General features: G+C 36.8%; 1 protein-coding gene across 3 annotated transcripts in view; it reads right to left on the bottom strand.

Moving 5' to 3' along the window:
• POU6F2 (POU class 6 homeobox 2) overlaps nt 1–27118 on the bottom strand; it is a 307048-nt gene that overhangs the window by 19832 nt on the left and 260098 nt on the right. For all 3 annotated transcript variants that reach the window (XM_063177140.1, XM_063177155.1, XM_063177149.1), the window contains exon 7: nt 3910–4116. In XM_063177140.1, coding sequence (XP_063033210.1) covers nt 3910–4116 — 207 coding nt within the window. The remainder of the gene's footprint in view (nt 1–3909; nt 4117–27118) is intronic.

A 27118-nucleotide genomic window follows, 5' to 3' on the forward strand; every position in this document is an offset into this window, starting at 1 on the left:
AGTTAAGCAAGGTGCACACTTTCCTAAATTTTATAAGACGGCAGTTCATGGTTCAAGTTCAGCTGTGCTGGTGCTAAGGTTTTGTTGTTAGTGAGATAAAAGAACACCTTGAAACAAATTTCTAAAATCTGATAACGAATGACAATGCAAACAAATTTTTACAACAAATTAATCTTTTCTCATAAACAATGCATCCTTAGCCATGCAACTTATATTTTGACAAAATTCCTCTTGAGAAGCATGGAGGAAGTGGAGAAGTTAAACTTACAAGATAGTCTTCTATTATGGGACACAAAGAGCTTATAAAGCAAGAAACATAAAATTAGAGAATTTTATTATTTCTTTTTCAAGAAAGAAGACTACAAGTAGAAAACAATGGATTTACACCAAATTTTTGAAATATTTTAGCATCCAGCAAGGAGATATGGTGAATAATGGTAAAGTAGCATCTGCAGGAAGAACACATAAATTTCTTCAGTTAGTACAGAATACCATGAAAAAAAGCAAAGATATATAATGATGGATACATCTGCTTATTAAGTAAAACTGTTCCATGAACAGAGATAGAAAAAAGCAGGATGTTAGGCTGTATTGAGATAACAAAAGAAAATAATGCTGAAAACAACATCATGTTATGTAAAACGGGGAAGCATCCTCCCTGTGACCATGGCATTCAGTTCTGATAAAAAAATCTTGAAGAGTGTGGAAATAGCTAAGCAAAAATTATTAAAGGCAAAAAAGCCCTTGTTTATGAACAGAGCTAAAAAGGGTACTGAACAAAACAGGAGTGCAAACAACTGCCTGCTTTAGAAAGCCTTTGCAATTTCTAGGAGAATTCTTGGTGCTCCTTAGATTAGCAAAATGTGGGAAAATAGTAAAATATCTGAAGTTTTACCTACTTGGTGTAATTTGAAGAGAAGCAATACCTAATGTGGGTAGTTTAAAGAACATAAATCAAACCCATCTATTTATACTTAAATACAGGAAGAACAGGACTACATCAGACTTGCTTGTGTACATTGAAAAGCAACCTATTTACAGTGCCAAAAAAGAAGCACTGCTTTACACTGCATGTAAGTATTCTATGGACTCATTTCCATTAGGAGACATTCTGGTTTTAGTCTGTCAAGTCTGAAAAAGTTGTATGAATAAACAACACATATAGTCTACCTAAGTAAAGCTGACTAACAATATCTGAGGCATTTAAGTCTTCAGTCATCAGGGAAAAAGGAGGTACCAGCATGCATTACTTAGCAACTGGAACAGTTTACAAAGGTTCAATTATTGTGACTCAGCTAACAAGCTGCAGCTCAGTATCATTGCTCTTTTTCTCCTTCAGTACTTGAGATTCCAAGGAAGCGACAAGTTGAAAGCTAACCTAGGACTATCTGTAACTGGAACATTTTTACTACATTATTTATTTCCTGCATTTATTTCTTCAAGACATGCTCAAAACTTTCCCCAAATTTGTGTTGTAATCTTTCCCCCTGCTGAAGCTTCCTTCATCAAGTTAGAAGACACAAAATACTGTGTGACACCATTTTAAAAATTATTTTGAATTCCTGCTGAGCCCTCTGATTTGAAGCACTCACTCAGTTCTTTTGAAAATGATATTTTAAACCTTATGACTTAATATGCTATCATTGGCCAAACACTACAGTTAGTCTAAAACTCTACACAGGCAAAAAGATAAACCCAGGATCTCCTTAAACTTCAAGCAAATCTATTCACTTTCCAAATGATACAACAGTTTGTATAGTACCAGCTCAATTGTTTTTCACTGTCCATCAGCATTACTTCTATGAGGAATCTAGCTCTCATGCATCTTTTGTGCTCCCAGTGAAATTCATGACAAAATTTTCTCTGACTTCTTTCAGTAAAACCAGAAGAGCCAGTAGAGGGAGCACAAATACATTGAAATAATTTTCTGCGGTTCCTATAAAAACAATAACCTAAACCAATATATTTTTTCATATAGTATTTGCACTAAATTTTTTCCCCTCCCTGATCAAAATACTGTCTTGATTAGACTTCAAGAAAAGCTGATTCAAGGTTAGGAGAATGTGTTGTTTGGTGGCCCTTCTGCAACCCCTGGCACCTCAGGACTCCTTGTGAGAAAGAGGCAGGGGCTGAACCCTGTGAAAATAGTATTGGCAAAATAATGTTTTCTACCTCCATAGCACTGCTGGGCAGATCAGCTTAATGGGGATCATCTTTGGCTCTGGGACATAATCTGTTCTCTGCTGACTGATATTTTTGCCAGCTGATCCCTGCACATGAGCACGCAGATTGGGCAAATAAGTACAGTGCAGCATGATGTGGCTAAACAGTGCTCTCTGCTTTGCACCCCTGCTCATTCAGGAAGCTTCAGCTTTCCCAGTTCATCCCTTTATGTGAGCCCAGTGCCATGAGCTGTGCAGAAAATGTTACACCTCTGTATCTTCTCTGCCCACTGGCACTACTGGCAGACATTGCCTGGAGGAAGTTGCTTTGCTGCAGGACTCAGAGGGTGAGCTGCCCTGCATGTGAGAATGTCTCAGGCAATAATGCACGTCCTTTATCCTCCTATTTACACCTACATTTCATGAGTTTCAAATGGGATCTCAGGATTGCTATGATTTTTGAGTGCTTCCCCCATAACAGAGGAAAAGATCTAATCCCTTCAGGGGACTGGCTCAAAAAAACCCATCCCACACATCCCCAGGAAACCAAATGTGAACTGCTGAGTTTCATATTTCATTGTCAGGCTTTCCTGTGGTGGAGAACATGGAGCCTGCCCTCAGATCCATTCAGCTTTGTTTGAAACCATGTATATGCAACCATTGCAAAAGCATTTGCCAGTAGTGCAAGTACACTCCCCTTAAAGAAAATAGAGTTAGATAAATGATAAGTGCTTTGAAAAATGCCCATGCTACATACTACAGAGGATAGGATGGGGAAAAAGCAGGTAACCAATGGGATGTGAAATGTTTTCAGAACAAACAAAAAAGTGATGTTAGAGATCCATAAATTCTCTACTTCTAAATTTGAAAAAAAAAAGAAAATAATAAATCATCAGTTTGGAATTCAGGTGGCCTGGGATACTCAGCAGTTCACAAGAAGCTGCTCCCTGTGCCTGGAGGTGTCAGCAGGAATGGCAAACAAGCACAACCAGCAATAGGAATGTTAAGCGGAATATTTAAGTGAGGGACATTTTTGTAAGTACTTCTTTGGTAATCTCATTTGATGTGTTTTCTGTCCTCAATTTCCCCTTTCTGAGATAAAAGATAGGACTACAATTCCTTGCTCTACAGATGTAGGCAAAACTAATGGACTTGACTCTAGAGTGTTATAAGAAGAGCTACAGAAGTGTTTTTGGACTTCATTGTGGTTACTGGATCCGTCCTTAAGTCTGTCAACTACCTGCAACCTTACACTGAGTAATAATTTCTACAGAATACTTTCTGTCTAGGCAATTATACATAAGTATATCTGATTTTCCAGTGAGGAAATCTAATAGGATTTTATATTTTCCCTTGTTTTTCCTGCATGTTCCAAATAACTTCAGGCCTCAGTCTACTAGGTCACCACTGACTAAGGAACTGAACTTTATAGGCCAGATGGATCTCCTCTGTCTCATATTCCTACTGCATTTTCATTGCAGAAAACATCTCAGTTGGTCCTATACTGACCTTGAAAAGAAAAAGAATAAATAGATAATTCTTGAATATATAAATAAATTATATAATAGGACATTATTAATTACTACATATAGAGTATGCAGTAATACACTATGCAGGACATAATTAATTTTTTAATTAAAGATGTTAAAGAAGTGGGGGTTTTTACAGAGGCCATGAGAGAGGCAATGAGGAGCAGAAAATTTCTGTGTATTTGATTTGATAATCATTCAGGCTACAGACAATTTACCTGCTGGCCTGGTTTGAGCGGCGATAGTGTTATTCCCTGGGTATTGATCACTGGCAGTATCTGGTTGCCGATGACAGTGGCGATGATCTGGCCCTGGGCATTGGTCAATAACTGTGGAGTTATCGGCTGCACCTGAAGTCCCTGAGCTCCACCTGCCGCCTGGCTGGACGGGACTGGATTAGGCATCAGTGGGATTGTTCCAATAATCTGGAAGAAACAACACAGGGAGAGTGTTCGCATGCCACATATACTCGCCACACGTAATTCCTTATGTTCTTCATGTTGAATCAAACTTAGGTGATAAAAGCACAGAGAGACTGGTAAGACAGGCTGAGGGTGGGAAACAGTCATTCCTTCACTGGGGTGATGAGGACTTTCCAATTCATTTGTCACATCACATATCACCTGTACATTTTACCACTGTCCACTGTCACCTGCAGCAAATCTGCTGTGGCTTAAGAGTGCATAAAGCAAATTGTGGGCCACACTCTGGGCCTTAGATTATGGTTTCTTTCCACTATTAATTTTAACACAGAGTGAGATAGATAAAAGTATCAGTCTTTTTGTCTTCCATATAATGGTTTGCTAGTGGGGCTTATGTAATTTTACTTGATTTTCTGATACCTGGCACTCTGGATGACCACCTTTTACTCCCATGTGATCTCAGGAAGACACAAAGGGATACTGGTGCCTTTCATGGCGTGCCTTATTAAGATACGTTCATAAAAATGCAGCTGGTTTTGGATGACAGCTATGAAGTACAACACAACAGGAGGGCTGATGTTAGATAAAATATATTAGCTAACATTTCTGGGGCAAGTAGTTGCAGAAAGAGACACTTGTGACATCTCAGACTTGAGAATACAGTGATTTCCTAAAATGTGAATGTGCCTGTAAAACTAATATTAGGATGAGATGTCAAACAGATGTCGTAAGAAAGCTTGTCAGTCAATAAGCTGCTAGGCTGGAAAAAGTTATGCTGTTGCAAGATTCTTTTTACAGGTATTAGAGAATCTGAAATGAACTTCTGATGAAACTTGGGCCTAAACCCAAACTTGTTCTTTTTTTTCCAAACAGCAACCTACAAAGCTGGAGTCATAGGATTGCTGCAACAGGAAAAATAAAAAAAAGCATATCACATCTCTATTTCCTTCACCTTCTCCTCTCTCTTCATCATAGCCTCACTGAAAACACCTACTCCATCATAAGACTTAGAGTCTACCCTTTACAGAAAACTTGCTTCTTCCTCTTTATCCTCAGCATTCACCACACTATGTTGTCCATTTTGACTCCTACTAGTACAACTCCATTTTTTTCCTCAGTGGAGATAAAAATATTGTAGTTTTCCACAGTCTGTCTGCTGGTTCTCATTCCACTTGGGGGCTTAGTTATCTTTTTAGATCTCTTTGTTTCTGACAAATTTTATAGAAACTAATCAGCTGATTCACAAACCATTAAGTAGGCATGGAGAGCTGAATGGATGGAAAGAGAAAGAGATGTATACATAGCACTAGACACAGAGAAGCTTTCTCATGAAAAAAAGCTGAAGTATTCCTAATGAAACTCAAAAGCAAGTTTATTCCCCAAAAAATATATACAACAAAACATACAACATTCCTATTGATTTCAACAATTAATTTATATACTGTATAAATGGAACTCATCCAAGACAGTGTAAAATTAGGTCTAAAATAACTGTTTAGTGAAAACATCAGTTAGCTTTTTGGGCAGACCACTAATTTGCTTTATGAGAGTGCAAAAGTAAACTCCTCTGAATCTCTTGCTGTGGATATAAAATGAATACAGGTGTGAAATGCATGGTAAAGAGTAACAAAGATATGTGAAGACCTCTGCCTACTGAAATCATCAGTGGTGACATACAACAACCCCAAAAAATCCATTCTTAAAAAAGCACCATGCAAAGATAACCAAGTGATTCAGGCATAGCAGGAGGGACAGGTGGCTGTCATCACCCTCTCCCATTATTAGGCTAAGACATGACTCCACTGAGTGACAGATCCTAATGAGTGACTGTTCCTTCAGCAGTCACACTCAGTGAGGTGCCTCTAGGTAGGCTCAACCATGAAGTACCAGGTGACAACCTACACTGACTCCTGGAGCAGGAAGAGTGCTCTGTTGGCTATGGCAGCTCAGGAAACGAGCAGTAGTTGTCATCAATTTGCCAAACTTGCCCAGTTAGAAGGCCTTAGCATGGGAAGACCAGAAAACCATAAAGTAAAACAAGGCACCTCTCCTGTGGGAGAGCCTGATAAAATGGCAAGCCCAGCTACTAAGCTGTATTGTAAGAGCTGCATATATCAAGACTGTTCAAAAGACTGTAAAGATACAATTTAAGTTCTTAATGCATTGCTAAAAGGTAGACAGATCAATAAAGATTATTACCCCCATTTTATGGAGCATGAAAGTGAAGCACGGTGAAGCATATTCAGTTAGCCTTCTAAGCTGAAATTTCCTCAGAGTTTCTCTTTTCAGATCACAATGATTTTATTTTATTTTATTTTATTTTATTTTATTTTATTTTATTTTATTTTATTTTATTTTATTTTATTTTATTTTATTTTATTTTATTTTATTTTATTTTATTTTATTTTATTTATGTCCCTAGCTGAATGGCAACTGCTTTCCTGTTCATGTGAGAAGATGGCTATTCACTGAGAGGCATTTATTTACATCATTATCAGATTTCAAATTGTTTTCTAAAATCGGACTTTCGGCATGAATGAAATACAACTGCGATGCAGTGCAACACATAAATATCTCCCAGTTTTTGTGACCTAACATATTTATGAGTAACAAATATATTCTTTCACTTTTAATATAATCTCACCAAACACAAGAAATAATCCTTCTTAATTTTATCAGCAGAGACATATCAAAGGCCTCCCCTTCCTTTGCCACGTCTGTAAAGGACGCAACCTTGGACTGTCATTACTCCAATGTAACTTTAACTATCAAGGTCCTAATCCCAGCAAAGCAAAAAATGCTGTGTTGGTGTTATCAGTAATAGAAATGTTTGCATTCACATTTAAAATGCATTTCTTGGACTACAGTTGGACATTTCATAGAATGACAATGCTGAAGTGGACAGTTTGTAAGGTCAGAAGCAGAAGGCTATCTATATGTATTAATGTGTGTCACACACCATACTGTACATGGCGTGCTGTCCATGCACACAGACAGAAATGGAGCAGGAAAAACACAGATGGAAGAAGTGTTTCAGAAGGGCAAATAAGCAAATGTCCTCAGGGGTGTTACCATAGGACCCAAGGGTAAATATAATTGAAAACAGAAACTTACTGAGGTTTAAGAAGATTTTATTTATTTTTTTACCAAAGTAAATTCTTGTCTGGTTAAGAAAAAGATATCCACTTGTCTCTACTTAAACAACAGGGCTACTCATTATTGCATGCAGCTTTGAGATGACTAAAATTGGATTTAGGTTTCCCCTTTCAAGTTTCTCCTTGTCCAAATACCCTCTCCTAAATATCCTAATTGCTCACTGATTCACATATAAGGAGTACTCCAACTGGATCCCTTCCTTAAACCTTGTGTGACTGATGTGATGCTGAACCACATCCCTCTTCCCTCTAATTTTGGTATGAAATTTCACCCTGGGCCCTGCTAATCTGTCCTCTTAAATTATTGTACAAGTTGAAGACAATTTACGGTTTTGATACATTTTGAATTTTGTCAAGAAATAAAGCAAGGCAATGCCACAGGCTTGAGGCACTGGCGTGCCACAGCACAGACTATTTAATTGCCAGTGATTTCCCTAGTCAGGAGGCATTGCTCCTTTCTAGGAAATGCTGCTACTTCAGATTACATTCAAAGATGGTTCAGGAATAACATGTGACAGGGACTGATCCCAAAAGATACTTACAGAGTCACACTGAATGGTTTGAGTTGGAAAGGGCCTCTTAAAGACCATCTAGTTTAATTCCCCAGCCATGGGCAGTGATGTATTTCACTAGACCACTTTGCTCTAAGCCCCATCCAACACTTCCACAGTGAAAACACATTCCACAATGCTGTATCTTCTCTGAGACAAAGCAGAATAGGCTTCTTACTCTGCAATGCTTGGACTCAAATTCTTAAACAAACCTGTTTGTCAAAGATGTTCTTGAAGAAAAAAATCCCACATCCCTAAAAGTTCTCATGCTACAAAAGTATAAATTTAAATGTTTTGAGAGTTTTTCCATGTCTTTTACGGTTCCTTTTATACATCATACAACTGAAAGCAAGCACAAAGGAGCTGCAAAACAGGTGTCATATGCAAAACAGCAATAAGACAGTTTTGAAAGCCCAAGGGTTAATTCAAGGGATCCCCTTATCAATACTTGTCTAAGAGAGTTAGGCACAGTAATCTGCATAGCACTGTTGATTAAAATAAATGACACCAGGTTGTATCTTTATGAGGTACAGGTTCCTCATATAGGTACAAAATGCAGTGCAGGTGGAAACTGTACTGAGATATTTAATGTAAATTCAGACTTCAAATTCTTTAATGGAGAAAGGGTTTTGCCCTCCTTTACTAATCAGAGAGACTTGCCCTCTTCAAGCAACAGAGTGTTGCCAGAATTCTTGCTGGAGTCAGATTATCACTTCAAGTATTCACTATGTTTCTTTCCTTTTTGTTCATGGATTAATAGATATATCAATTGTATCAAGCCACTTAGACAAGAGTTTTTGCAGAAATTAATGTATTATTTTTCTGCTTCCCAGTATTAGCTATGTTTTAAAAGTCAATTGTTTGTTTCTAATTTTAAAAGAAATCGGGGGTGATTTTTAACAGCATCTGAATATTTTCTAATGATTAATCTATTAGTGTGATTTTAGCACCCTAGGATTTCAAGATATCTGACATTGGATCTCTCAGATCTTACAACTTGAACCTACCATTGTCAAGATGATTTCTGCAATAAAATTGTAGGGCTTGGCTTGCACATGAAATTAATTTGTCAGCCTACACCTTCATACCAGGTGTGGGCCCAATGGTCTTTGCCTACATAGTTCTGCAAGCAGCAATGAAAGAAGAGCACACATTTAAAGTGAAGGTAAAATCCCAAGTAATGGAGCTGACCACTGAGGGGGAAAATCCCAAATCCTCAGTATAGCAATAATTTCTCTGAATATCACCCCCCATGGCAGGGTAATGTCCTAACACTGCTTAACTCAAGCCAACACCACCAAAGGAATGCTACAAACTGTGGCCAAATGGGTGGTTCAACAGCTGCCTTTGTTTCTGCTCTGAAGTGTAAGTAAAATCAAAGACCAACCTCACTAGTTTGTTTCTACTGTCAGCCAAGGCTTACATAAAGCAAATGGTGACATTTCATCTAAAAAATGTCTTCAACTATAAAAATGAAATATTAAGTATTTTTAGTAGTATCATCAAAATAAACATCTCTTCAATTTGATCAATGTTACAACTCTTTAAATATTGAAATTTAATTATTCAGTTTTGAGCAACAGAAGAACAACATAAAAACAAAACAGAAAAATGGGGAAAAGTGAAAGAAGCAACAAAAAAATTGTTCAGCAAAATGAGACAAACTACCATATACACATAGACACAAGGGTGTTGGCGGATGAGACTTGGCAATGTGTCCTTGCAGCCCCAAAGGCCAAGTGTACCCTGAGCTGTATCAGAAGATTTCAGGGGAAGTGTATGTCTCCCTCTACTCTGCCCTCACCAAGCCCACACGGAGCGCTGCCCCCAGCTCTGTAGTCTTCAGCACAAGAAAGACAGGGACCTCACAGGTCCAGAGGAGGCCAAAAAGATGATCAGAGAGCTGGAGCAGGTCTCACATGAAGGCAGGCTGAAAGAGTTGGGGCTGCTCAGTCTGGAAAAGAGAATGCTCTGGGAAGAATTTACAGCAGCCTCCCAGTACATAAAGGGAGCCTAAACACTGGATAGGGACTGTTTTACAAGAGCATGTAGGACAAGGGATCCATGACAGGACAAGAGGTAATGGCTTCAAACTAGGGAGGGGAGGTTTAGATGAGATGTTAGGAAGAAACTTTTTACCATGGGGGTGGTGAGAACAGGTCACCCAGGGGAGCTGTGGATGCCCCATCCCAGAAAGTGCTCAAGGCCAGGCTGGATGGGTCCTTGAGAAACCTGGTCTAGTGAGAGCAGTCTCTGCCATGCCAGGGGGTTGGAACTAGGTGATCTTTGAGGTCTCCTCCAAGACAGATCATTCTATGACTTGTACAGTTTTGCAAACTTTATTCAGAAGCTGCATCTGTTCAGAAGTATGTTGCATGGTCACTTTATTAGCATGAGTTATTTAAGGAGACAATCTAAGGAGAAAATGACTGAGGAAAAGATAGACTGATGTGAATCTGCACAGGCTTCTTTAGCCTCTGTGCAGCTGCCTCTTTCTTAATCACATACATGTATATCTATATATATACAGTATCCGCATAATTTATAAACACATAGACACAGATATTTTAAAAAATACATATAACTTATTTTCTACCAGTACCAATAACCCCAGCTATTTATATGCACTATACCACACACATGCATTCCACTTCCAGTCTACACACTGAAAAACTGGAATCATGAATACAAGGAATACAATTTGCAGACTTCTTTTGAAAGTAATGCTAGTCCATCTCATTCTTTGGACTAATGACAATATGATTCTTGAACCTCATACAGGATGAATTTAAGGCTGCCTGTGTCTTTCAAATTAGAAGTAGTACTAATTCATGCAAAGCTTGCAAATTTTCTTTTCTGCATTGTATTTCCTAATGACAAGTCAAAAAGATGGCACAACAAATTGCTACTTTGAGAAAATGAATCAAATAGCGATACTGGAAATAGGCATCTAGGAAGCTGTACTCCCGTGTCACCATTTAATGTAAGGAATTGTAATATCCAGGTTAAATTTTGTTCTTATATCATTCAACATATTGGATAGGTTATTTGGAGCATTGAGTCCAACATTCTGCCTGATTTTGTTTTTTTTTTTTTTTTTTGTTTTTAGAAAAGAATGTTTGTATATTAACATCAAACTACACAGGAATTTATTTGTTATCACTGTAGGAATTATGTGGTGAAATTTTTCTATTTTTCTTAAGCAAATACTATTACATTCTTGTAGTAGGAGCATGTGTACTGTCATAAAAAAGAATGTCTATTTTATCAAACATTCTGAATAACACAACATTTTCTCATTAGAAAATTCTAAATATATGTAATTTTCAAATTAAAGACTAAAAATTATGTTGAGTATCTGCTGAATTTTTCCTTTTAAGCAATCTGCTTAGGATTTAACTTCCTTTTATAAACAAGAATTAAATCAGGCATCACGAGCCTTAGAGGTCATAGTTCTCTGAGTTGAGCAAAGCAGGTGTTGGTGTTAATTAGATTTGCAGGTCCTAAGTATTTCTGAAAACCAGCTAGTGAGATTCTTATGAAAATTTTTATTATTTAAAATTATTTGATGGATGTCTAGTATAAAATATTTTAGCAATATTTTTGTTTGTTATGACAACAGATCCACGATATGTTATGACAGGACAGCCAATACTATCATATTTGTTATGGAAAAAACAGACAAAATTTCTAATAATATTTGATAATCATTAAAAGAATTTAGAACTAACTGTTTTTTAGCATTTTACTGCTTGCCTCCAAAGCTACAAACAGCTTTTCTGATTGCTGTGCAGATCAACTTTTAGGGTGTGTAAAGCAATCACGTTTCTGTATATGGGGTTTTGTGGTTTTTTTGGTAAATCCTTTTGATAACCAAAAGTAATAGTATTCATTTTCTCAGAAATTAAATACATAGCAACTGGGCCAGAAGTGTGAATTTCTAGAATTAATTACAATGAAAACATTTTTGAAAATATTCATTCATCCCTACTTTCTTTTCATGCAAGCTGCAATTTTCATAGTTGCCTACAAAATTATCATTTGGCTTCTCTGAAGACTTCAATATCAACTAAGGATCAAACATCTCAGAGACAAGAAATCCCTGCTGTGAAATAAAATTTCTCAACCTTTTCAAGCTTTGTATGTGAGCTGCAGCTGCTAACCCAAACATCAATTTGTATCTTTAGACTACAAAGTGGATTTAGATTCCTTTAGAACAAGGATTGTCTCTTTTGAGCAATAACATTATTTCCTACTACGTCTCTCTCAGAGCATAAAGAGTGGACTTGCTTCCAGCCAAATCAGAACCTAACAAACTGGACACACCGCACAAGAAAATGTAGGCATCCCTACACTTTGTACTATGTGCCACACTGAGCCATTCAAGGGCAGCTTGGGAAACAAATTCCCATTTCTCAGCATGCCTAACTAGGCCCAGCACAGCGTGTGCCAGTGTGATTAGCTTGCCTCCATGCTATGGTGACGTTATCAGCTTGTTTGGAGCTACCTTTGCCACCTGGTGCTGTATTGCACTGTACTGGCCCACTACAGAGATGCTGTGGAGAGGTGAGGAGCCAGAATAAGGCAGGGTTTAGTAACTGCTCTATCATCCTGTGGTTTTTAAACAAGAGCTGCTATTGAGACACAGCCCTGCACAGATATGAACAAGATAACATCTTCCACTGCCAAACAGTTCTCTCTGAAATAGTGTGGGTTTAATTTTTCAAATTGTAATCTTACTCTTTTTTTTAAAGGGATGTGGCACACTACTGGCAATGCCTGTGGATGAGCAGGACTATTTCTGGTATTATACTTTTATTTCTTTCCCTTGATTGCTCCTTTAAACTTGTTTTTGCATCGACAATTAAGAAGATGGCACTGACTTCAGCAGGTGGTCACCACTCTCACCTATTTATCTTGTGATACCATTCCCAAAAAGTTATTTCACTAGAAGTACTATGGTCTTGCAAATGTGTGCCAAATGTGGCTACCTCAAAGACTTTTTAATTTTCATTGATTTTTTTTTAATTGTTTATGAATCTATGATGGGAATGAAATTTTCTGAGGAAACAAAAAGTAAATTTTGGGAACCTTACTTTGAAAACTTAATGGTATTTTATTCTGTCCTTGAGTTGTCTGTTTAGAATACCAATGGATGTTTTCTCAGGTACTCCATGAGAAACTGGATTGAAATCACTAACCATCAAATAATCTTCAGATGCAATCTTTAGGACCAGAGTTCTTTAATTAGACTATAGGTCAAAGAATTTCTAGGCCATCAATATATTCTCAAAGAAACCTCTCACATCTTCTGACTATCAGATTACCTACACTATATAAAGTATTTATCAGAGATCACCAGATTTCTGCCTGTAATTCTTAAAGGTGAAATTAATTGTCCATGTTGATTCATTCAATCATTTCAGATTTAGCCAAAATTCATTGCAAGAAGGTTAATATATATTGTAACCAATCAGTAGCAGTGATACTCAGCATTGTTGTTAGACATTTTTCCAAATACTGCTACAAATCCTGAGCTTGTTGCACAGATGCCATGACTGTGGATGACATGGTAGCTGTCTCTCAATCCATAATTTCAACACAGCACCTGTACAAGATGACATCTGTCTAAATACAAAGTCATGCCCTACTTAGGTGATGCTTCTACAATTTTAGATCATCTAGACTTTAGCTAAATAAAATACAAACTGTTGGTCTTACTAATTAAGAGTTGTAACTTTTACTGTGTGTGTATGAAAGCTCAGGGCAAGGGTGGGATGAGTAACTGTGAAGTGGTAACAAATGTACCCCTGAAACACTTTCCAGTTTTGCAGGACATGCATTTCTTCCACAAGTGACTTTTCTGCCTACTGAGAGCAAGGCACAATGCTTAGCAGAGCATGATTATGATGGAACAAACCATCCTGGATTATCTCTCTACTATAGTGGATATCACTGTGGAAACCAATATTCCAACCTATGAAGTGGAATTTTGCTATAAAGTACCACAATTTTGTGGGAGTTGAAAACAAGGAGAAAAAATTCTATTTTCCATTTCAATGAAAGAAGTCCTAGATAGATTGCATGTAAATTCTTGAATTGAAAATGGTCATGACTCCAAGTTTCTAGATCTGAATGTCTAGGAATAAAAATCCTTCCTGAGATCAAAGATAACTTCCTTTTGTCATGCATTCATAACAGAGTTGATTGCCCTTTTTAGTACCAATGAAAATTTGCCAACCAAATATAAGCCAGGCCTTAGTCCTTCTTACCTTGAAAAATTTGTTCTGCAGATTTTTCAAGGTAAGAAGAACTGGTTCAGCACACTGCTCTGTCAATCAGTTTACCTTTGAAAAGTTTGTTAAATTCCAGGTCTCCATTCATTCACGTGTAATATGTTAGTATAAATACTATTTACTTCCTACCAGTATTCCTACAAGTTTTAAGTAATTTTTGTTAGGCTACCTAAGAGGTGGAAAGACAAGATATGAAAAAGGTAGGGTATTTTTATGTTGAAGATAAAAAACCACTCATCTTGAAATGATTCTCAAATTTAGGGAAGATGTAGCAAGAGACTGTGTTTATGAATCTGTGAGGAGAACATGCAGCTTCATTACCAGTTTCATTCAGGCCTGGTCCATAGGTCTGCTTAAGGAAGAGTTAAATAACTATGATTTTCTTATTAAAAGAAGCAGTGGGCTGGAGGTAATCCCATCTTCAGCTCCTACATTGCTATTCTGTGGAAGCAACAGGTTTCTGATACAGGCAGGCAAATTGAAATTTGTTTGTGTATTTTTACATTAATTCAAACTACTTTATATTTCCCTTTTGCTGTCAGCAGAGCCCATATCCCTGAGGCCTGTTCTGTGGAAGGCAGATCACAATTTTCTATTCCTGCATTTGTTCTCTGTTCTCTAAAAATATTTCCTTTTCAACCGTCATCTGCAGGGCACCAAAGGTGAGGGGCTTCTTTACTTTTTGACTCTAGAGAAAGGGAATGGTAAGGACAGAAAATTAGTTATTTCTAGAATCCCTTCTCCATCTGTGTAGCTGTCACATGTCTTATACTTACATTTTCAGTTATTTTGGGCGGGCCATTTTTTCTTTTGGTATGTTAGAATAAGACCTTAGCACAGTGTTCCAGTGTGATTATGATTTCCATTCATCGTTATGGGGGGTAGACAAAAAAGTAGCAACAATCCAATATGTTGTCAAAGAATTAAATTGTTATATTACATAATAGTCTCACATTTCCTTAGGTAAGGTGACTGAAGACTGTGATGCACTCTATCAAGTCTTTCAAGTGGAATGCTACTGCTGCACTTTCTGATAATTTTTACTGGATTACAGGTTCCTGAGAGAAGAACAAAGGGGGTGCTACTTTAACTTCCTCAGTACTGAAATGCTTCCTTTACATAAGGAAAATACATTAATGCCATTTTAAACATGGCACAAAATGTTGAAAATCATAGCCAAAAGCTGGGGAAAAAATGCAGTGATAGTGTAGAACTGACTCTTGTGTTTACAATTTGTTTTAAATTTTTCCCTAGAGCTATTGTTTCCCACATTACTCTTGCAGCTGTGGCTGCTGGGGAGTCAGTGGACCTCAATGACTTGCACAGAATAAAGAGATCCTTAGCAAGTTCAGAAGACATCATTCACAGTTACAGCTGCACAGGATCATTCTGAGCAATTACTCAGCTTGGCTTTGCCAAGCAATGCTTAAAGCCACAGAATCATACTGGTTGGGAAAGACCTTTCAGATCATCAAATCCAGCCATAAACCTAACACTGTTAAGTCCACCAGCCAAATTCAACCTCTCTCTTCTGATACGTAATGCTTTAATGTGGAAAAGATTGAAATGAAACAAGAAGGTTCCTCGTGGAGTGATGTACTATACTCAGTGCTTTAAAGAACCAGATAATCTAACCATGGATGTGTTTAACATATGAAAGTGTAAGGATCATCAGATGTTGCTTCCCTCATTCAGAATTTACCTTAATTTAAGTAGTCTCCCTGTTAAAAATCTGAAGAGAAAGATATTAAACAGAATTAAAAGCGGTGGAATCTTCCAAGAGGAGAACAAAGTAGATGTGAAGAAGAGAAAAAAGCAACAGCAAAATGAAACTTAGTTTTAAACACTGTCAAAATGCATACTCTAGTTACAAATGTTCTTGTAATATATTTTTTAAAAAAGCAACTCAGTCTCAGTAATGTGAAACTTCTGAAACAACTTGTTGTTTAATCTTGGAGCAATAGTGGAGAAGATTTCCTGGCATATGGGAATTACAGCAGAAGAATGAAGAGATAAGTAAAGAGACAATGCCATACTACAATTAAAAAATGGAATCATTTAATTGCCGGTAATCACAGATTTTTAAATTTACAGGTCAAGGAATTGTGTTCATTTCTGAGACAGAATTGAGCATATTAACTGCCCTTGAAATATCAGTATTTGTAGGTCCCATCCAACTCAGTAAATTCTCTGATTCTGCGATGATAATTGAGTTGGTGCATCTACTAACTTCTCATTCTTCCCTCATATCCCCCTCCCTGCTATCAACTCACAAAAAATCCAATCCAAAGCAAACCAAACCAAATCACAATAACAAAAAAACAACAAAACCCCCTGAAAAACCACCCCACATCAAAAAACCCAAACCCAACTAAACAAATCCCATCTTCCCCCACCAAACAAAACAAAAAAACCCAAACCCCAAATTCATTTCTCGGATTCAAAAGAAAGTTTATCCAGGCTGAATGTGGACAAGATTTGTCAACCAGGCTGCTTCACTCAGAAATGAAAATGTAAAGATGTGTAAACAACAAATAACCTCAAAAAAGGAATTAGCATCTCAAAAAAAAAAGTTATCAAATATGCATTTGTTTATCACAGTCAAGTTTTATGATTAAAACCTTATTCATATATATTTTATGAAGAGAATATCCATTGTGGTGGTAAAATTAAATGCATTTTGAAACTTGTATGTGACATTTATCTATCTGCTCTATCAGAAAAAAGTTGTCATATTCATTCAGATATATATTACTTTTTCAATTTCCTGTCAGTAATGTTTTTTTAATGTTCTTTAGGGGTAGACCACAGGATTTCTTATTTCTCACAACAAAGACCATAATGCTTTAGAATTATGTTGATGAGTTTATACCTAAAAAAGCTGCATCACCTTTTTTTTTAAGAGATGAACAGTTCATTCTTATCCCAGATAACCATGGTTTTTGGGTTGTTGGGGTTTATTTTTTTTTTTGTTTTCAATTTTTTTAAAAAGATACAGTCAGGTATCTTAAAAAGAGAGTGGTCTGGTCTTTTTTTCTTTTTCTAAAGAAGTTCATAATACAAAACACAAACTTACAGTGCAATTTTATGATGATTCAGGTTTTACGGTGAGCCACAAGAGATAATAAAGGAAAAAAAAAGCCCAAGTATTGAAACTCCTTATCACATATCTTCCCTTCCAAGGGGATGATTTTGATAGAAAGTTCATATAAACCCAGTGCTTTGAATAAAGTGTTCAGTAGCAGGCAAGACCTAAAGGTCATAGAGAAGAAACAGGAACCAATTAAGAGGGTTAATTGACAACATGCTACAGCTGTCGTGCAAAACAGTGGCTGGAGAGGCAGACACTTCTTTCTCTGTATTAAAGTGGCGCTGTAGCAAAAAACCTATATTGTATCCCATAGGCTCAGTGCAAGTCCTGTGGAAGAGGTTGAAGTGCAGTGGGTCAAGTTCTGGGTATACAGAATCTGTGATACAGAATAATGCACGCTCTTCGATGGTAACAAATCAGAAGAATTCCATGAAAACCATCCAAGTTGCATCTCTAAACAAATGGTACATTTGAATTCAAGTTAGAAGATATGCCTGCCCTTCTAAACACACATAATATCTAGGAGTAAAACAAGTATTTTGGTAAAACTGGCAATAATTATGTGTAGTTTAGATTACTTTAGGACAGAAATTCTTAGAGGATAGGACTCTTTTACGGTATTTGTGACATCTAATGGCTGGAGCTGTGCTGGAAATACATTCATGTTGGTCTGTGGTCTGAAGATTTCGTGTATCCCTTTTCTGTACTAACCAAAACAGCAGGGTAAATGGCCAGAGAAATGTAAAAAAGAAATCTGTAAAGAGGAGAGACATCTTCCCCACTTCTAGAGATTCAAAGGGGTTTTTTTTAAAACTAGGAGAACCTCAGAGATGTAATGTCTTCATTTATGCACAACTGATTTTTAAATAACATCATCCTGCAGATGGAATACTTGATCTTACTTGAAAGAAAAGATACTCAACAGAAAGAACCTCCCCTTCACACTGCAAACCATCACTTAGTTGAAGTACCTGCAAAGTTAAGTATGCCTTAAATAATTCAGAGAGATACCATTACCTTGGTCCCTATTTATCTGGGAAACACAAAGAAGCAGGCAAGCAAAACAGGAAAAAAAAATAAAATTCCCCCAGAGTAATTCAAAAAATAAGTCAGGTCAGCCAGTACTAAGTTCTGCATGTCCATCCTCAGCTGCTCCCAGGATCTGAGTTAAAACTACTGTGACTGTGATGGTGAGCTTAAGGATAACATTACCTAAAGGACTCAAGTATCATTAAAAGTAACTGCTGTGTGATATTTTAAGCAGGGAATTGATATAATATTCCACACCTAGCATTAGAAATCCAGTTGTAGACTGTCATTCATCACTCTCTCTATTCAGTGTAGAGAGTGAAAAATCCCTGCAAGATAATTCATTGATGCTTAAAACACCTTCCTTATATTGGTCCTATGTTTTATTTTCTGAGAGTGTCTATTTGTTTCAATGATGACAGAAAACACTAAACAACTAGCTTAGATTGTTGACTAGCCTAAGTTGCCTTTCATGAGGTTAAAATTAGGGAAAAGGAATTCAAATCAGGAGTCTAAACAGAGTACTCTGTGAAGAAATCAATTCTAAAATTGACCTACAGTCTCTAGGTCATTTGGAAAACAAGTTGCCTTTTTACTGACCATCTCAACCTCAGCTGTAGCTAAAAGGAAGGTAACATAATTTAAAAAAAATCCCTACAATGAAAATAAAATCATTGACACTTTTTCTGGGAATAAGACTCAACTTTATTTTTTTCTTTTGTGAGCTACTATTAAAATAAGAAAAGGTTTTGAGAAGACCTAACTGGTTGAAAAGATGTTCAACACATGCACAAAATGAAATCTGTTTGACCATCCTTGTCTATTACAAATATAAACACAGAGATAGAGATAATTCACTTAAATTCCTTCAACTTGACTGGTAGTATCTTGACACATTTCACTGGGGAGGGTATAACTTACACCACTCTTAAAAGTAAGTTTAAAAAAAAAGACACAGCAATGACTGTGGACTGAAGATTTATTAGAAAGATTCCCTAACCATCTCTTGGAAGTAAAATTTCCATTCTGTGCAAACTCAGTGAGAAATTGCTTTCTTGACATGGTACTCATTTATCTCCCCTCACTCTGTGTTCTTTGAGGTCTCCTTTTGCATCATTTGTTTGGTAGTATGAGGCCGATCTAAACATTTTTACATTTGTGCTCTTGCCAGAGACCACAGTGATTTAGTGAATCAGGAATGCATCATTCATGTTTGTTCCCTCTTTTCACTGCATATGATTTTAAGGAGAAATAAAAGGCAAGGGTAAGCTTGCTGCATTAAGTGCTCCTTAGGAGGGGCCCTTTCCATTGATGGATCAGGCTAGGAGATTTTGAGCTAGACTTAGTAATATTTAACAGATACATTTTTATTTTTATTCAGAAAAGAAGTCTTTGGTTGTAGCATATTTACTTGTGATATTTTTTTTGCATCATACAGGGTGTTTCTCATCATACATCATTGTTGGTTAAGGACTTCCATGTAAGCAGAGCTTTAAGTGTCCATCATTGTATATACAGAAGCATGAACCTATTTGAATAGACAAATGCTTCTGTATATTACTAACAGTATTTTTAGGTCAGTAGTCTAATATTAATATTTTAAATAGTTACCCTGAGAAGCTGGCAAAAAGTTTGTCAAGATTTGTTTTATACTCATTTCCAAAACCTCCCTTATACTCTTACAAAAACGTAGTTTGTGACTGCAATTTCAGAACATATTCAATCAGCTCTTAGACTTCACAGATGAGCATCAGGGCGTCCTATGTCTTCCTGTATCTGGTGAACAGAGAACAAGTTAGTCTCTTTGGACCCTTGTGAGCAAAAAATAAAGTTCAAAACTTATTCAAAATTATTTTTCTAAGCAGTCATTCAATATTTAATCTTAGTCTCTGGGCAGATTTTTGTCTTGGCTGTTGTAGCAAAAATTCTCAGATGTGGTAGAGAAGAATGTGGTGCTTTTTTGCTAATATCAGTTCCATATTAATTTTATTCAAAGGTGACAACATTATGATTTATTTAACCTCTCTGTGCATTGGTTCTTAAACTTTCTGCTTTAGCTAAAGGAGTGTGTTTCAACAATGAACATAAACAACAACTGCTTTCAAATTCATGGATCTACTTGACATCAAAGATAGGTGACTGTACCTGAAAAATAGGTGCAACAGCTATTTTTCAGGGACATTTTGGTACATCAGAGAAATGAGACACATTCTCCTGGGTACAGACCAACCAAGAGAGCAACATATAGATTTAAACATACCAAGTGCTGCACTGTAGTTGATAATATTAATTTTAAGAGATTGTAAATACAAAACCCATACATCAGTTTCTGTACAATTAAAATTAAGAGTTATATAGTGCAGGTCCCAGAAGACGTACTTTAAATACCTAAAAATGGAAGCCACCTCCCAGCACTTTGGAGGGGTGTCTGGAGGTGATATTCATCAACATGACAAACATCATGGAACATGCAGACCATGCCATCCTGTGGGGGTATGCTGGGAAATATTTTCCCTGCAATTCTATTAAAAAGCCTCCATTTTCTTGAACTCCTAATTCAGAGATCACTCTGATCTCTTGTGCAGAACTATCAATAGTACCTGTCTACATAGTACCTGCCTGTAGTGAAAGGGTAGAATGTTAACATTCAGTATCTTTTAACTCTCATTTTGCTGTCATTCAAGAGTATTTACATTTTTTGTGGCAAATCAAACCCCTAGAAAAATACAGGCCTAGTTTTGCTCCTCATATATTAATATGGGGGTTAAATTAATAGAATGCAGACAATTATGGCCTCTGTACAGTCATAATTACACACATCTAAAATTACACTTGAGACAGATCTGAGCTAAAAAAAGGCAGCACATCGTCTTCCATGCCAGGAGGAGAAGGTTTAGTTTATTTTCATTTGTCACCAGAATAAAGAGTCAAATGACCCCAAAGACAGAAGCATGACTCAAGAGGTAATTAAAATATTTATAATCTCATTTCCCTATGGGTACTTGTATCTTTTCTGAGGAGATGAGCATAAATTTCCAGGTAAGCATACATACATGTGTTCACATAAGTGGGAAGCAATTCAGTTGAAAAGAATGTTGATATCTGCTCTATTTGAAACGTTTTAGGATTTTCTCAGAATATGGCAATAAGACACAGAGGGAAGATAATTTTTTTGGATCAAGGATACTTAGAGTAGTATTGTGCCATGTCTGAAATGGGACTAAAGACCTATGTTTAACTAACTGAATCCCAGATACACAGTGAGACAAAGAAATTGCCAGGAAAAGAAAATGGTAGAGGAAGTAGAACAGAAACTAGAAAGCTGAATACCTTGGGGTGTCTGAGGATGTGTCTCTGACATTGTCACCAGACACCTGTTTGCCTGTACTCTTTATGCTTCCTTATGGAAGAAACCAGGAGAGCAAAACCAGACAAATGAGAACAAATTAACGCTAATAAGAAGAATTGAGAAGGAAAGAAGAAGGAAATTTTAGCATGGCAAGCAGTGCTGATTCCCCCTCAAACCCAGTACACTGCATGAGTCTGATACCATGCTTTTTTCTTTGAGTCTGTCTATTTGTGCTATCAAATAAGACATAGCTAAATGAACAGCCCTCAAAGAAGGGAGTGGATTAGGCCTCTGGAGATGATGACTAACAAGTTAAAATTAAACTTCTTTTCAGTTGGGCTGCAGTGACCTATTTATACAATTTCTTTCTTGCTAGCTAGCTAGCTTTTTTTAACATTGCAAGGTGTACCTGGCCTCTCTCATCTCTCTCTAAACTGTCTCCCTGATGTCCTGATCACTCTCTGATCTATCTCTCTATCTGCTGGGTGAATGCTAATATGACATATCCAACCTCTAAAACAAACCATTTATTTTGAAACTTGGCTATGTCAGAGCATTTGATGCGTCAAACATGAAAATGAATGTATATTTGGATATCGGGTACATCATGTCTTGATATTAAATTATCCCCTGAAAAGAGGATTGATTTTTAAACTGGCAGGATATATGTATTGCTTCCTTGAATCTCTAGCTAGACACGGGGGGAGTCTAGCTAGATTCTCTATGAAGCAGAAAAAGAGTTGCTCAAGGGCTATGAGTGTTTTCTTTATATTAATAAATCCTTCTTTGCACTTAAGGAAAGAGATTCTGTCATTCTCGTCCATTATTATGTGACAATAATACATTAGTCTTCTATGAGAGATACTTATCCTAGAGATAATATTTAATTAATGTGCAAAGAAGGAAGTTTAAGTGAAAAATGTACTTTTAAAGTCATATATATTTAATACATTGGCATAGATATTTCAAAGTCCCTTTTTTTCCCCCTTTTGATATCTGGGCCATTTGCATGTACACACACTGAAGCCTACCACTGTCAGCATCTGAAAAAAATGACAAACTGAGATATACTTTGGGAAAAATAGATTGATTTTTTTTCTGCTTGAACTTCCCTGTAACTGTTCACAGATCAACCCATAGAAGATGGCATACACACAATTCTTTGCAATAATCTGGATGCAGATCAGAAGACAGAGAATACTTCCTCGTACAGGACAATTCCAGCTCATTGTGCTGTTTGGAAGCTTGTGGACCTGCATGCAGAAGTTTTGGGTCTCCCTCTGGCTAGTTATTACTATGAATGCTGCATGAATACATTTCAGTGGATGGACTCCTCATCCTTCCAGATTTCAAACAAATACTGCAAATATGGGAGTGCCAAATCATTCCTCACCTGTATCTCTAAGACATACACATCCAGCTGTCAAGACTGAAGCTCAATAAGAAATACAATGGCCTTCATTTATGCATGAAGACTTGTAACTTTTAAGAAATTCCAAACCTCACCAAAAGAGCAGGAGTGCTCTATCAGTGAATCTAGGACCAAAAATATTTAGCATTTTGCATTAACTGCACTTTTGACAGAGTGATCTGCCTTCTTCTTCCCTTTGCCCAAAAAAGCACTTTTGGTTTAGTTTATTCTGATTTCCAATGTCAACTCAGCAGATTGTAAAATTCTGACACAAGGATAAAGCATATATAATATATAGGATAAGTTAGATAAAATCTAAATAAGACTAAGCACCATGTTACACAAAGAACTATGATCTGAGTTTTTTCAGAAATGATGAGGCACATTTAGAAAGATAACTCAGACCCTCAGATTTGGTCCACTATTGCCTCTGTTCACCTACAGTCTCTCTATAATCCACCCTGCACAGTGCTCCCTCATAAGAAGTTCAGAATTAAGAATAGTCTTAGACTTCACTCCAATACAAGTCTCATACAGGAGGATTTCCATCATCTCTGTTCAGACAATGATGTGGCCTCAATTTTTTCTCAACTTTGTCAACTCCTGAACTGATGCAATATTCCCAAGCACTTCCACTGTTTGGGAAACATCAGTAACATAGAAAGCTCTTTTCTTGGTACCACCTACATGAATCAGCTTTGTCCACTGCTTTGCTTACATCATGTTAAAGAGTTTTCAATGTACTTAGCAAAACTCAAGTCTTTGCCTTCAAGTTCTTCTGTGGTCTCCTTCCCAGGAATCTAAATGGCTAGCTAAAGCTTGTGGATGAAATCCATAATTACCAAATGCAGTCTTTCAGGATAACAAGAGTCAAACCTTCTCTGTACACAGCGAAGTTTGCTCGAAGGGGAAGGTCAAAGACTTAGAATGGATTTCAACAGCAGTTGGGAAACATTGCTGTGTTTATTGTCTTTGGCTTCACCACATTCTGCTCCAAAAGCTAATACATTTTTGGTTGTCTTCCTTGCTCTGATGGAAATATAAGCAATATGCATCTCTAAGAAATCCTTTCATAAAAATTTTAAAATCCAAACAAAACCCAAACTTTAAAAGTAAAACAATACAAAACAAAAAAATCCTAACAAAGACAGACAAAGCCAAATGCCCTTACCAAACATGCAATGTGCTGTTCTACAAGTTTCTGCTGAGAGGAAGACCAATTTGTGACTATCACTAGTCATGTTTCTTAATGCTTTACTGGAAGGTGATAAGATATGATGATAAGGAGAGCAGTGTAAGAACCTCTGCAGAGCAGAAAGATTTCATTGACTGTGATGTATGTCACTGGTGATAACAACGAAAATTTTTCATGCTTATAACCACCTCATGATGCTAAGATGAACAGATTATAGGAATGGTAGGTTCTTTTTTTATAGGTTAGCTTTCATGAAAATAGTATTAGGGTTGAACTAGTAGTAAGTTTGGTTTTCTCCTCCATGCAGAAGTAATTAAGAAGGCAATGACAAAAGGACAGTTATGTCCAGTACTTCTGACTTGAAATAATTAATATAGAATAGTAACATTTTCAAAAGTGCCTAAATGCTGCAGGCTTTTAAGGGTCTCTTCAAAGCATATTTACTCCACATAATACAGTGTGTTAGCAAGACCCCAGAGCTAATAACTAATGAACTAGATCCTGTGTCACCTTGTTGAGAAGCAGAATTAATAAGTCCGGCCACAACAACATACTACCGAGATTTTTGGCTTCTTCAATCTGTGCTAGTACAGCACTGAGACATGCACATATAAATGAACTGTCTCTGGCAATTTGCTTGCAATGCTCTGTTACAGTGCATAGACATGCCTTCAAGCACTCAGCCTCGTAACTCTGATTGAAGGAAACTCAGGCTTTTACAGGTATGAAAGTTGCTTTTGAAAATAGGACTTGGGCACCTCTGAAAAGATCTATGTCCAAGACACAGTACCTTAGGCAGAAATCCAGGCAAGAGGCTACAGTCTCAAGTCTGAAATTTAGTAGCAAAAGTAAGATTTCTTGCAAGTTAGGTAAAAGAAATTTCAGTGGCTCTTCTGGATAGATGTGGATAATTTCCAAGCCTGATAGAAGATTCATTAAACAATTATCCTTTCCAGTTTTCAGTGATCACTGCCTAAAATAGATTAAAAAGGCTAGTCAGCTCTTTGTTTAAGTTAGACTCATTCTGCCTTAGTCCATTTCTGCTTCGTGAAACTACCAATTTGCATGACCTGAGAGCTTGGTCCATGCATTTTTACATTTATGCCACTGTGGATACAACTGACATTAGAGAAATAGTACAGCAAAATAAAGACACAGTCAGCAAAAATATGTTAAAAGAATTATTTGTCTTTTGATTCATATTCACATGGGAGGTAATTAAACAAACACCCTCCTCCATGTATAGCTGAGGGGAGGGAAACCATTGGGAAAAAAAAATCTTCCCTTACAACTGACCTTTTCTCTTTTCACTTTTCTTCCTGCAAATGGCAAAACTTGCATGTATTCCTGCATGTATTCAGCACAGGGAAACTTTGAGGGGGAAAATTGAGTCAGACTCCACCCAGCAGAAATTCAATACATTAATACCAAGGTCTGTCAAAACAGATTCTCCTGGTAAAGGGTTTTCCAAAGAATGTTCTTAAATGCTAGTGTTATGAAACTGTTACAATCCCTCTAGCAATGCCTTCAAAATATGTCTCTTTTAATGTCTCAGGCTTCTAATGAAATATCCTTAACATATGCCATTCTCAGACTTCTATAGGCCTTAGCCCTAGGAAGATATTGTTAGCAGTCACTACTTAAACAATTATTGTTAAGCATTTTGTGAGCTTTTAGATGTTGTGAAGGCTAAAATATTAGTGGTTACCATGTATTAAAGCTGCATAGCTGAAAAAGAAAGAGAGAACAAGAAAAAGAAAAGAAGGTTAAGAGAAAAGGCTAATGGACATTGAACCCCTGAAGAACAGTATGAATTGCACATGTTCAGGAAGACTCTAAAATTCTTACACATTACAGGACTTTGAGGCTCCTTGCACTTCTGGAAGAATGAACAAAACAGAAACAACAAAAAAAAATTCCAACAACAATCAACATCCTCCTGTTAAGTATAGGAGGAGTTACAATTTGTTGTCCCAGTGGTAGCTCCCAATTTTCTTGGCTAATGTTGAAAAGAAAACTGTGTAGCATCTCTACACATTTCTTGGAGATGACTGCTAATTGCTCTGAACTTTGAAGTGTGGATATTGAAAAGTTCTTACACATGTGGTTCTAGAGAACTGAAAGTCATACAAGTGACTTTGTGTATACATGTTCATTTGCTCATCATAGCATACTCTAACAGAAGGAAAACAGAGGAAAAATTGGAGTTGAACAAGACCAACAGAATAAAAACTGCAAAAACCCCCAAAAAACCAAACAAAACCCCCTCCCAACAGCAAGAAAAAACCCATCCAATGTATTAGATCCTTTGGTTTTATCTATGCACAAAATCATACTATTGTCACTTAATACCTACTACAGGGATTCAACAGAAATTGCTTAATTCCCTATAAAGGTATACATTTCAGTATTGGAATATCTTATTGCTGTTTAGCTGTAACAAAACTGAAACAAAAAGTTAATAACTAACTAACTAACTAACTAACTAACTAACTAACTAACTAACTAACTAACTAACTAACTAACTAACTAACTAACTCCAATTCCAGCTTTCCACTATTTTTTTCTCACATGTTTAACTGAACTGCATTAAAACATGCCTTAGATTTTAAAAGAGTATTTTCTCATGGAATGGGGATAGCCCCAACTGAACATCATCAGAATAGAAAGAAAATGCTACAAACACCTTTTCCCACACCATTTTATAATTACCTCACTCCCCAAAAGAAGGTAATGGCCTTGTCTATGGGAGCAAAGAGGTTCTAGTACTGTGGCCTATTGAATATTTTCCAGATTGTGGTTTTGGCCACTTAAGCTAAGACGAGACAGCTGCTCTGCTTAGAATCATGAACTTAGTTTGCAAATAACTGTTCTCACTTCAGAAAAAAAGTAGTTACAGAAAACAGTGGAAATAAGAGTACCTACATG

This window comes from Melospiza melodia, chromosome 1 (genome assembly GCF_035770615.1).
Source record: "Melospiza melodia melodia isolate bMelMel2 chromosome 1, bMelMel2.pri, whole genome shotgun sequence".
Classification (NCBI taxonomy): Eukaryota; Metazoa; Chordata; class Aves; order Passeriformes; family Passerellidae; genus Melospiza; species Melospiza melodia.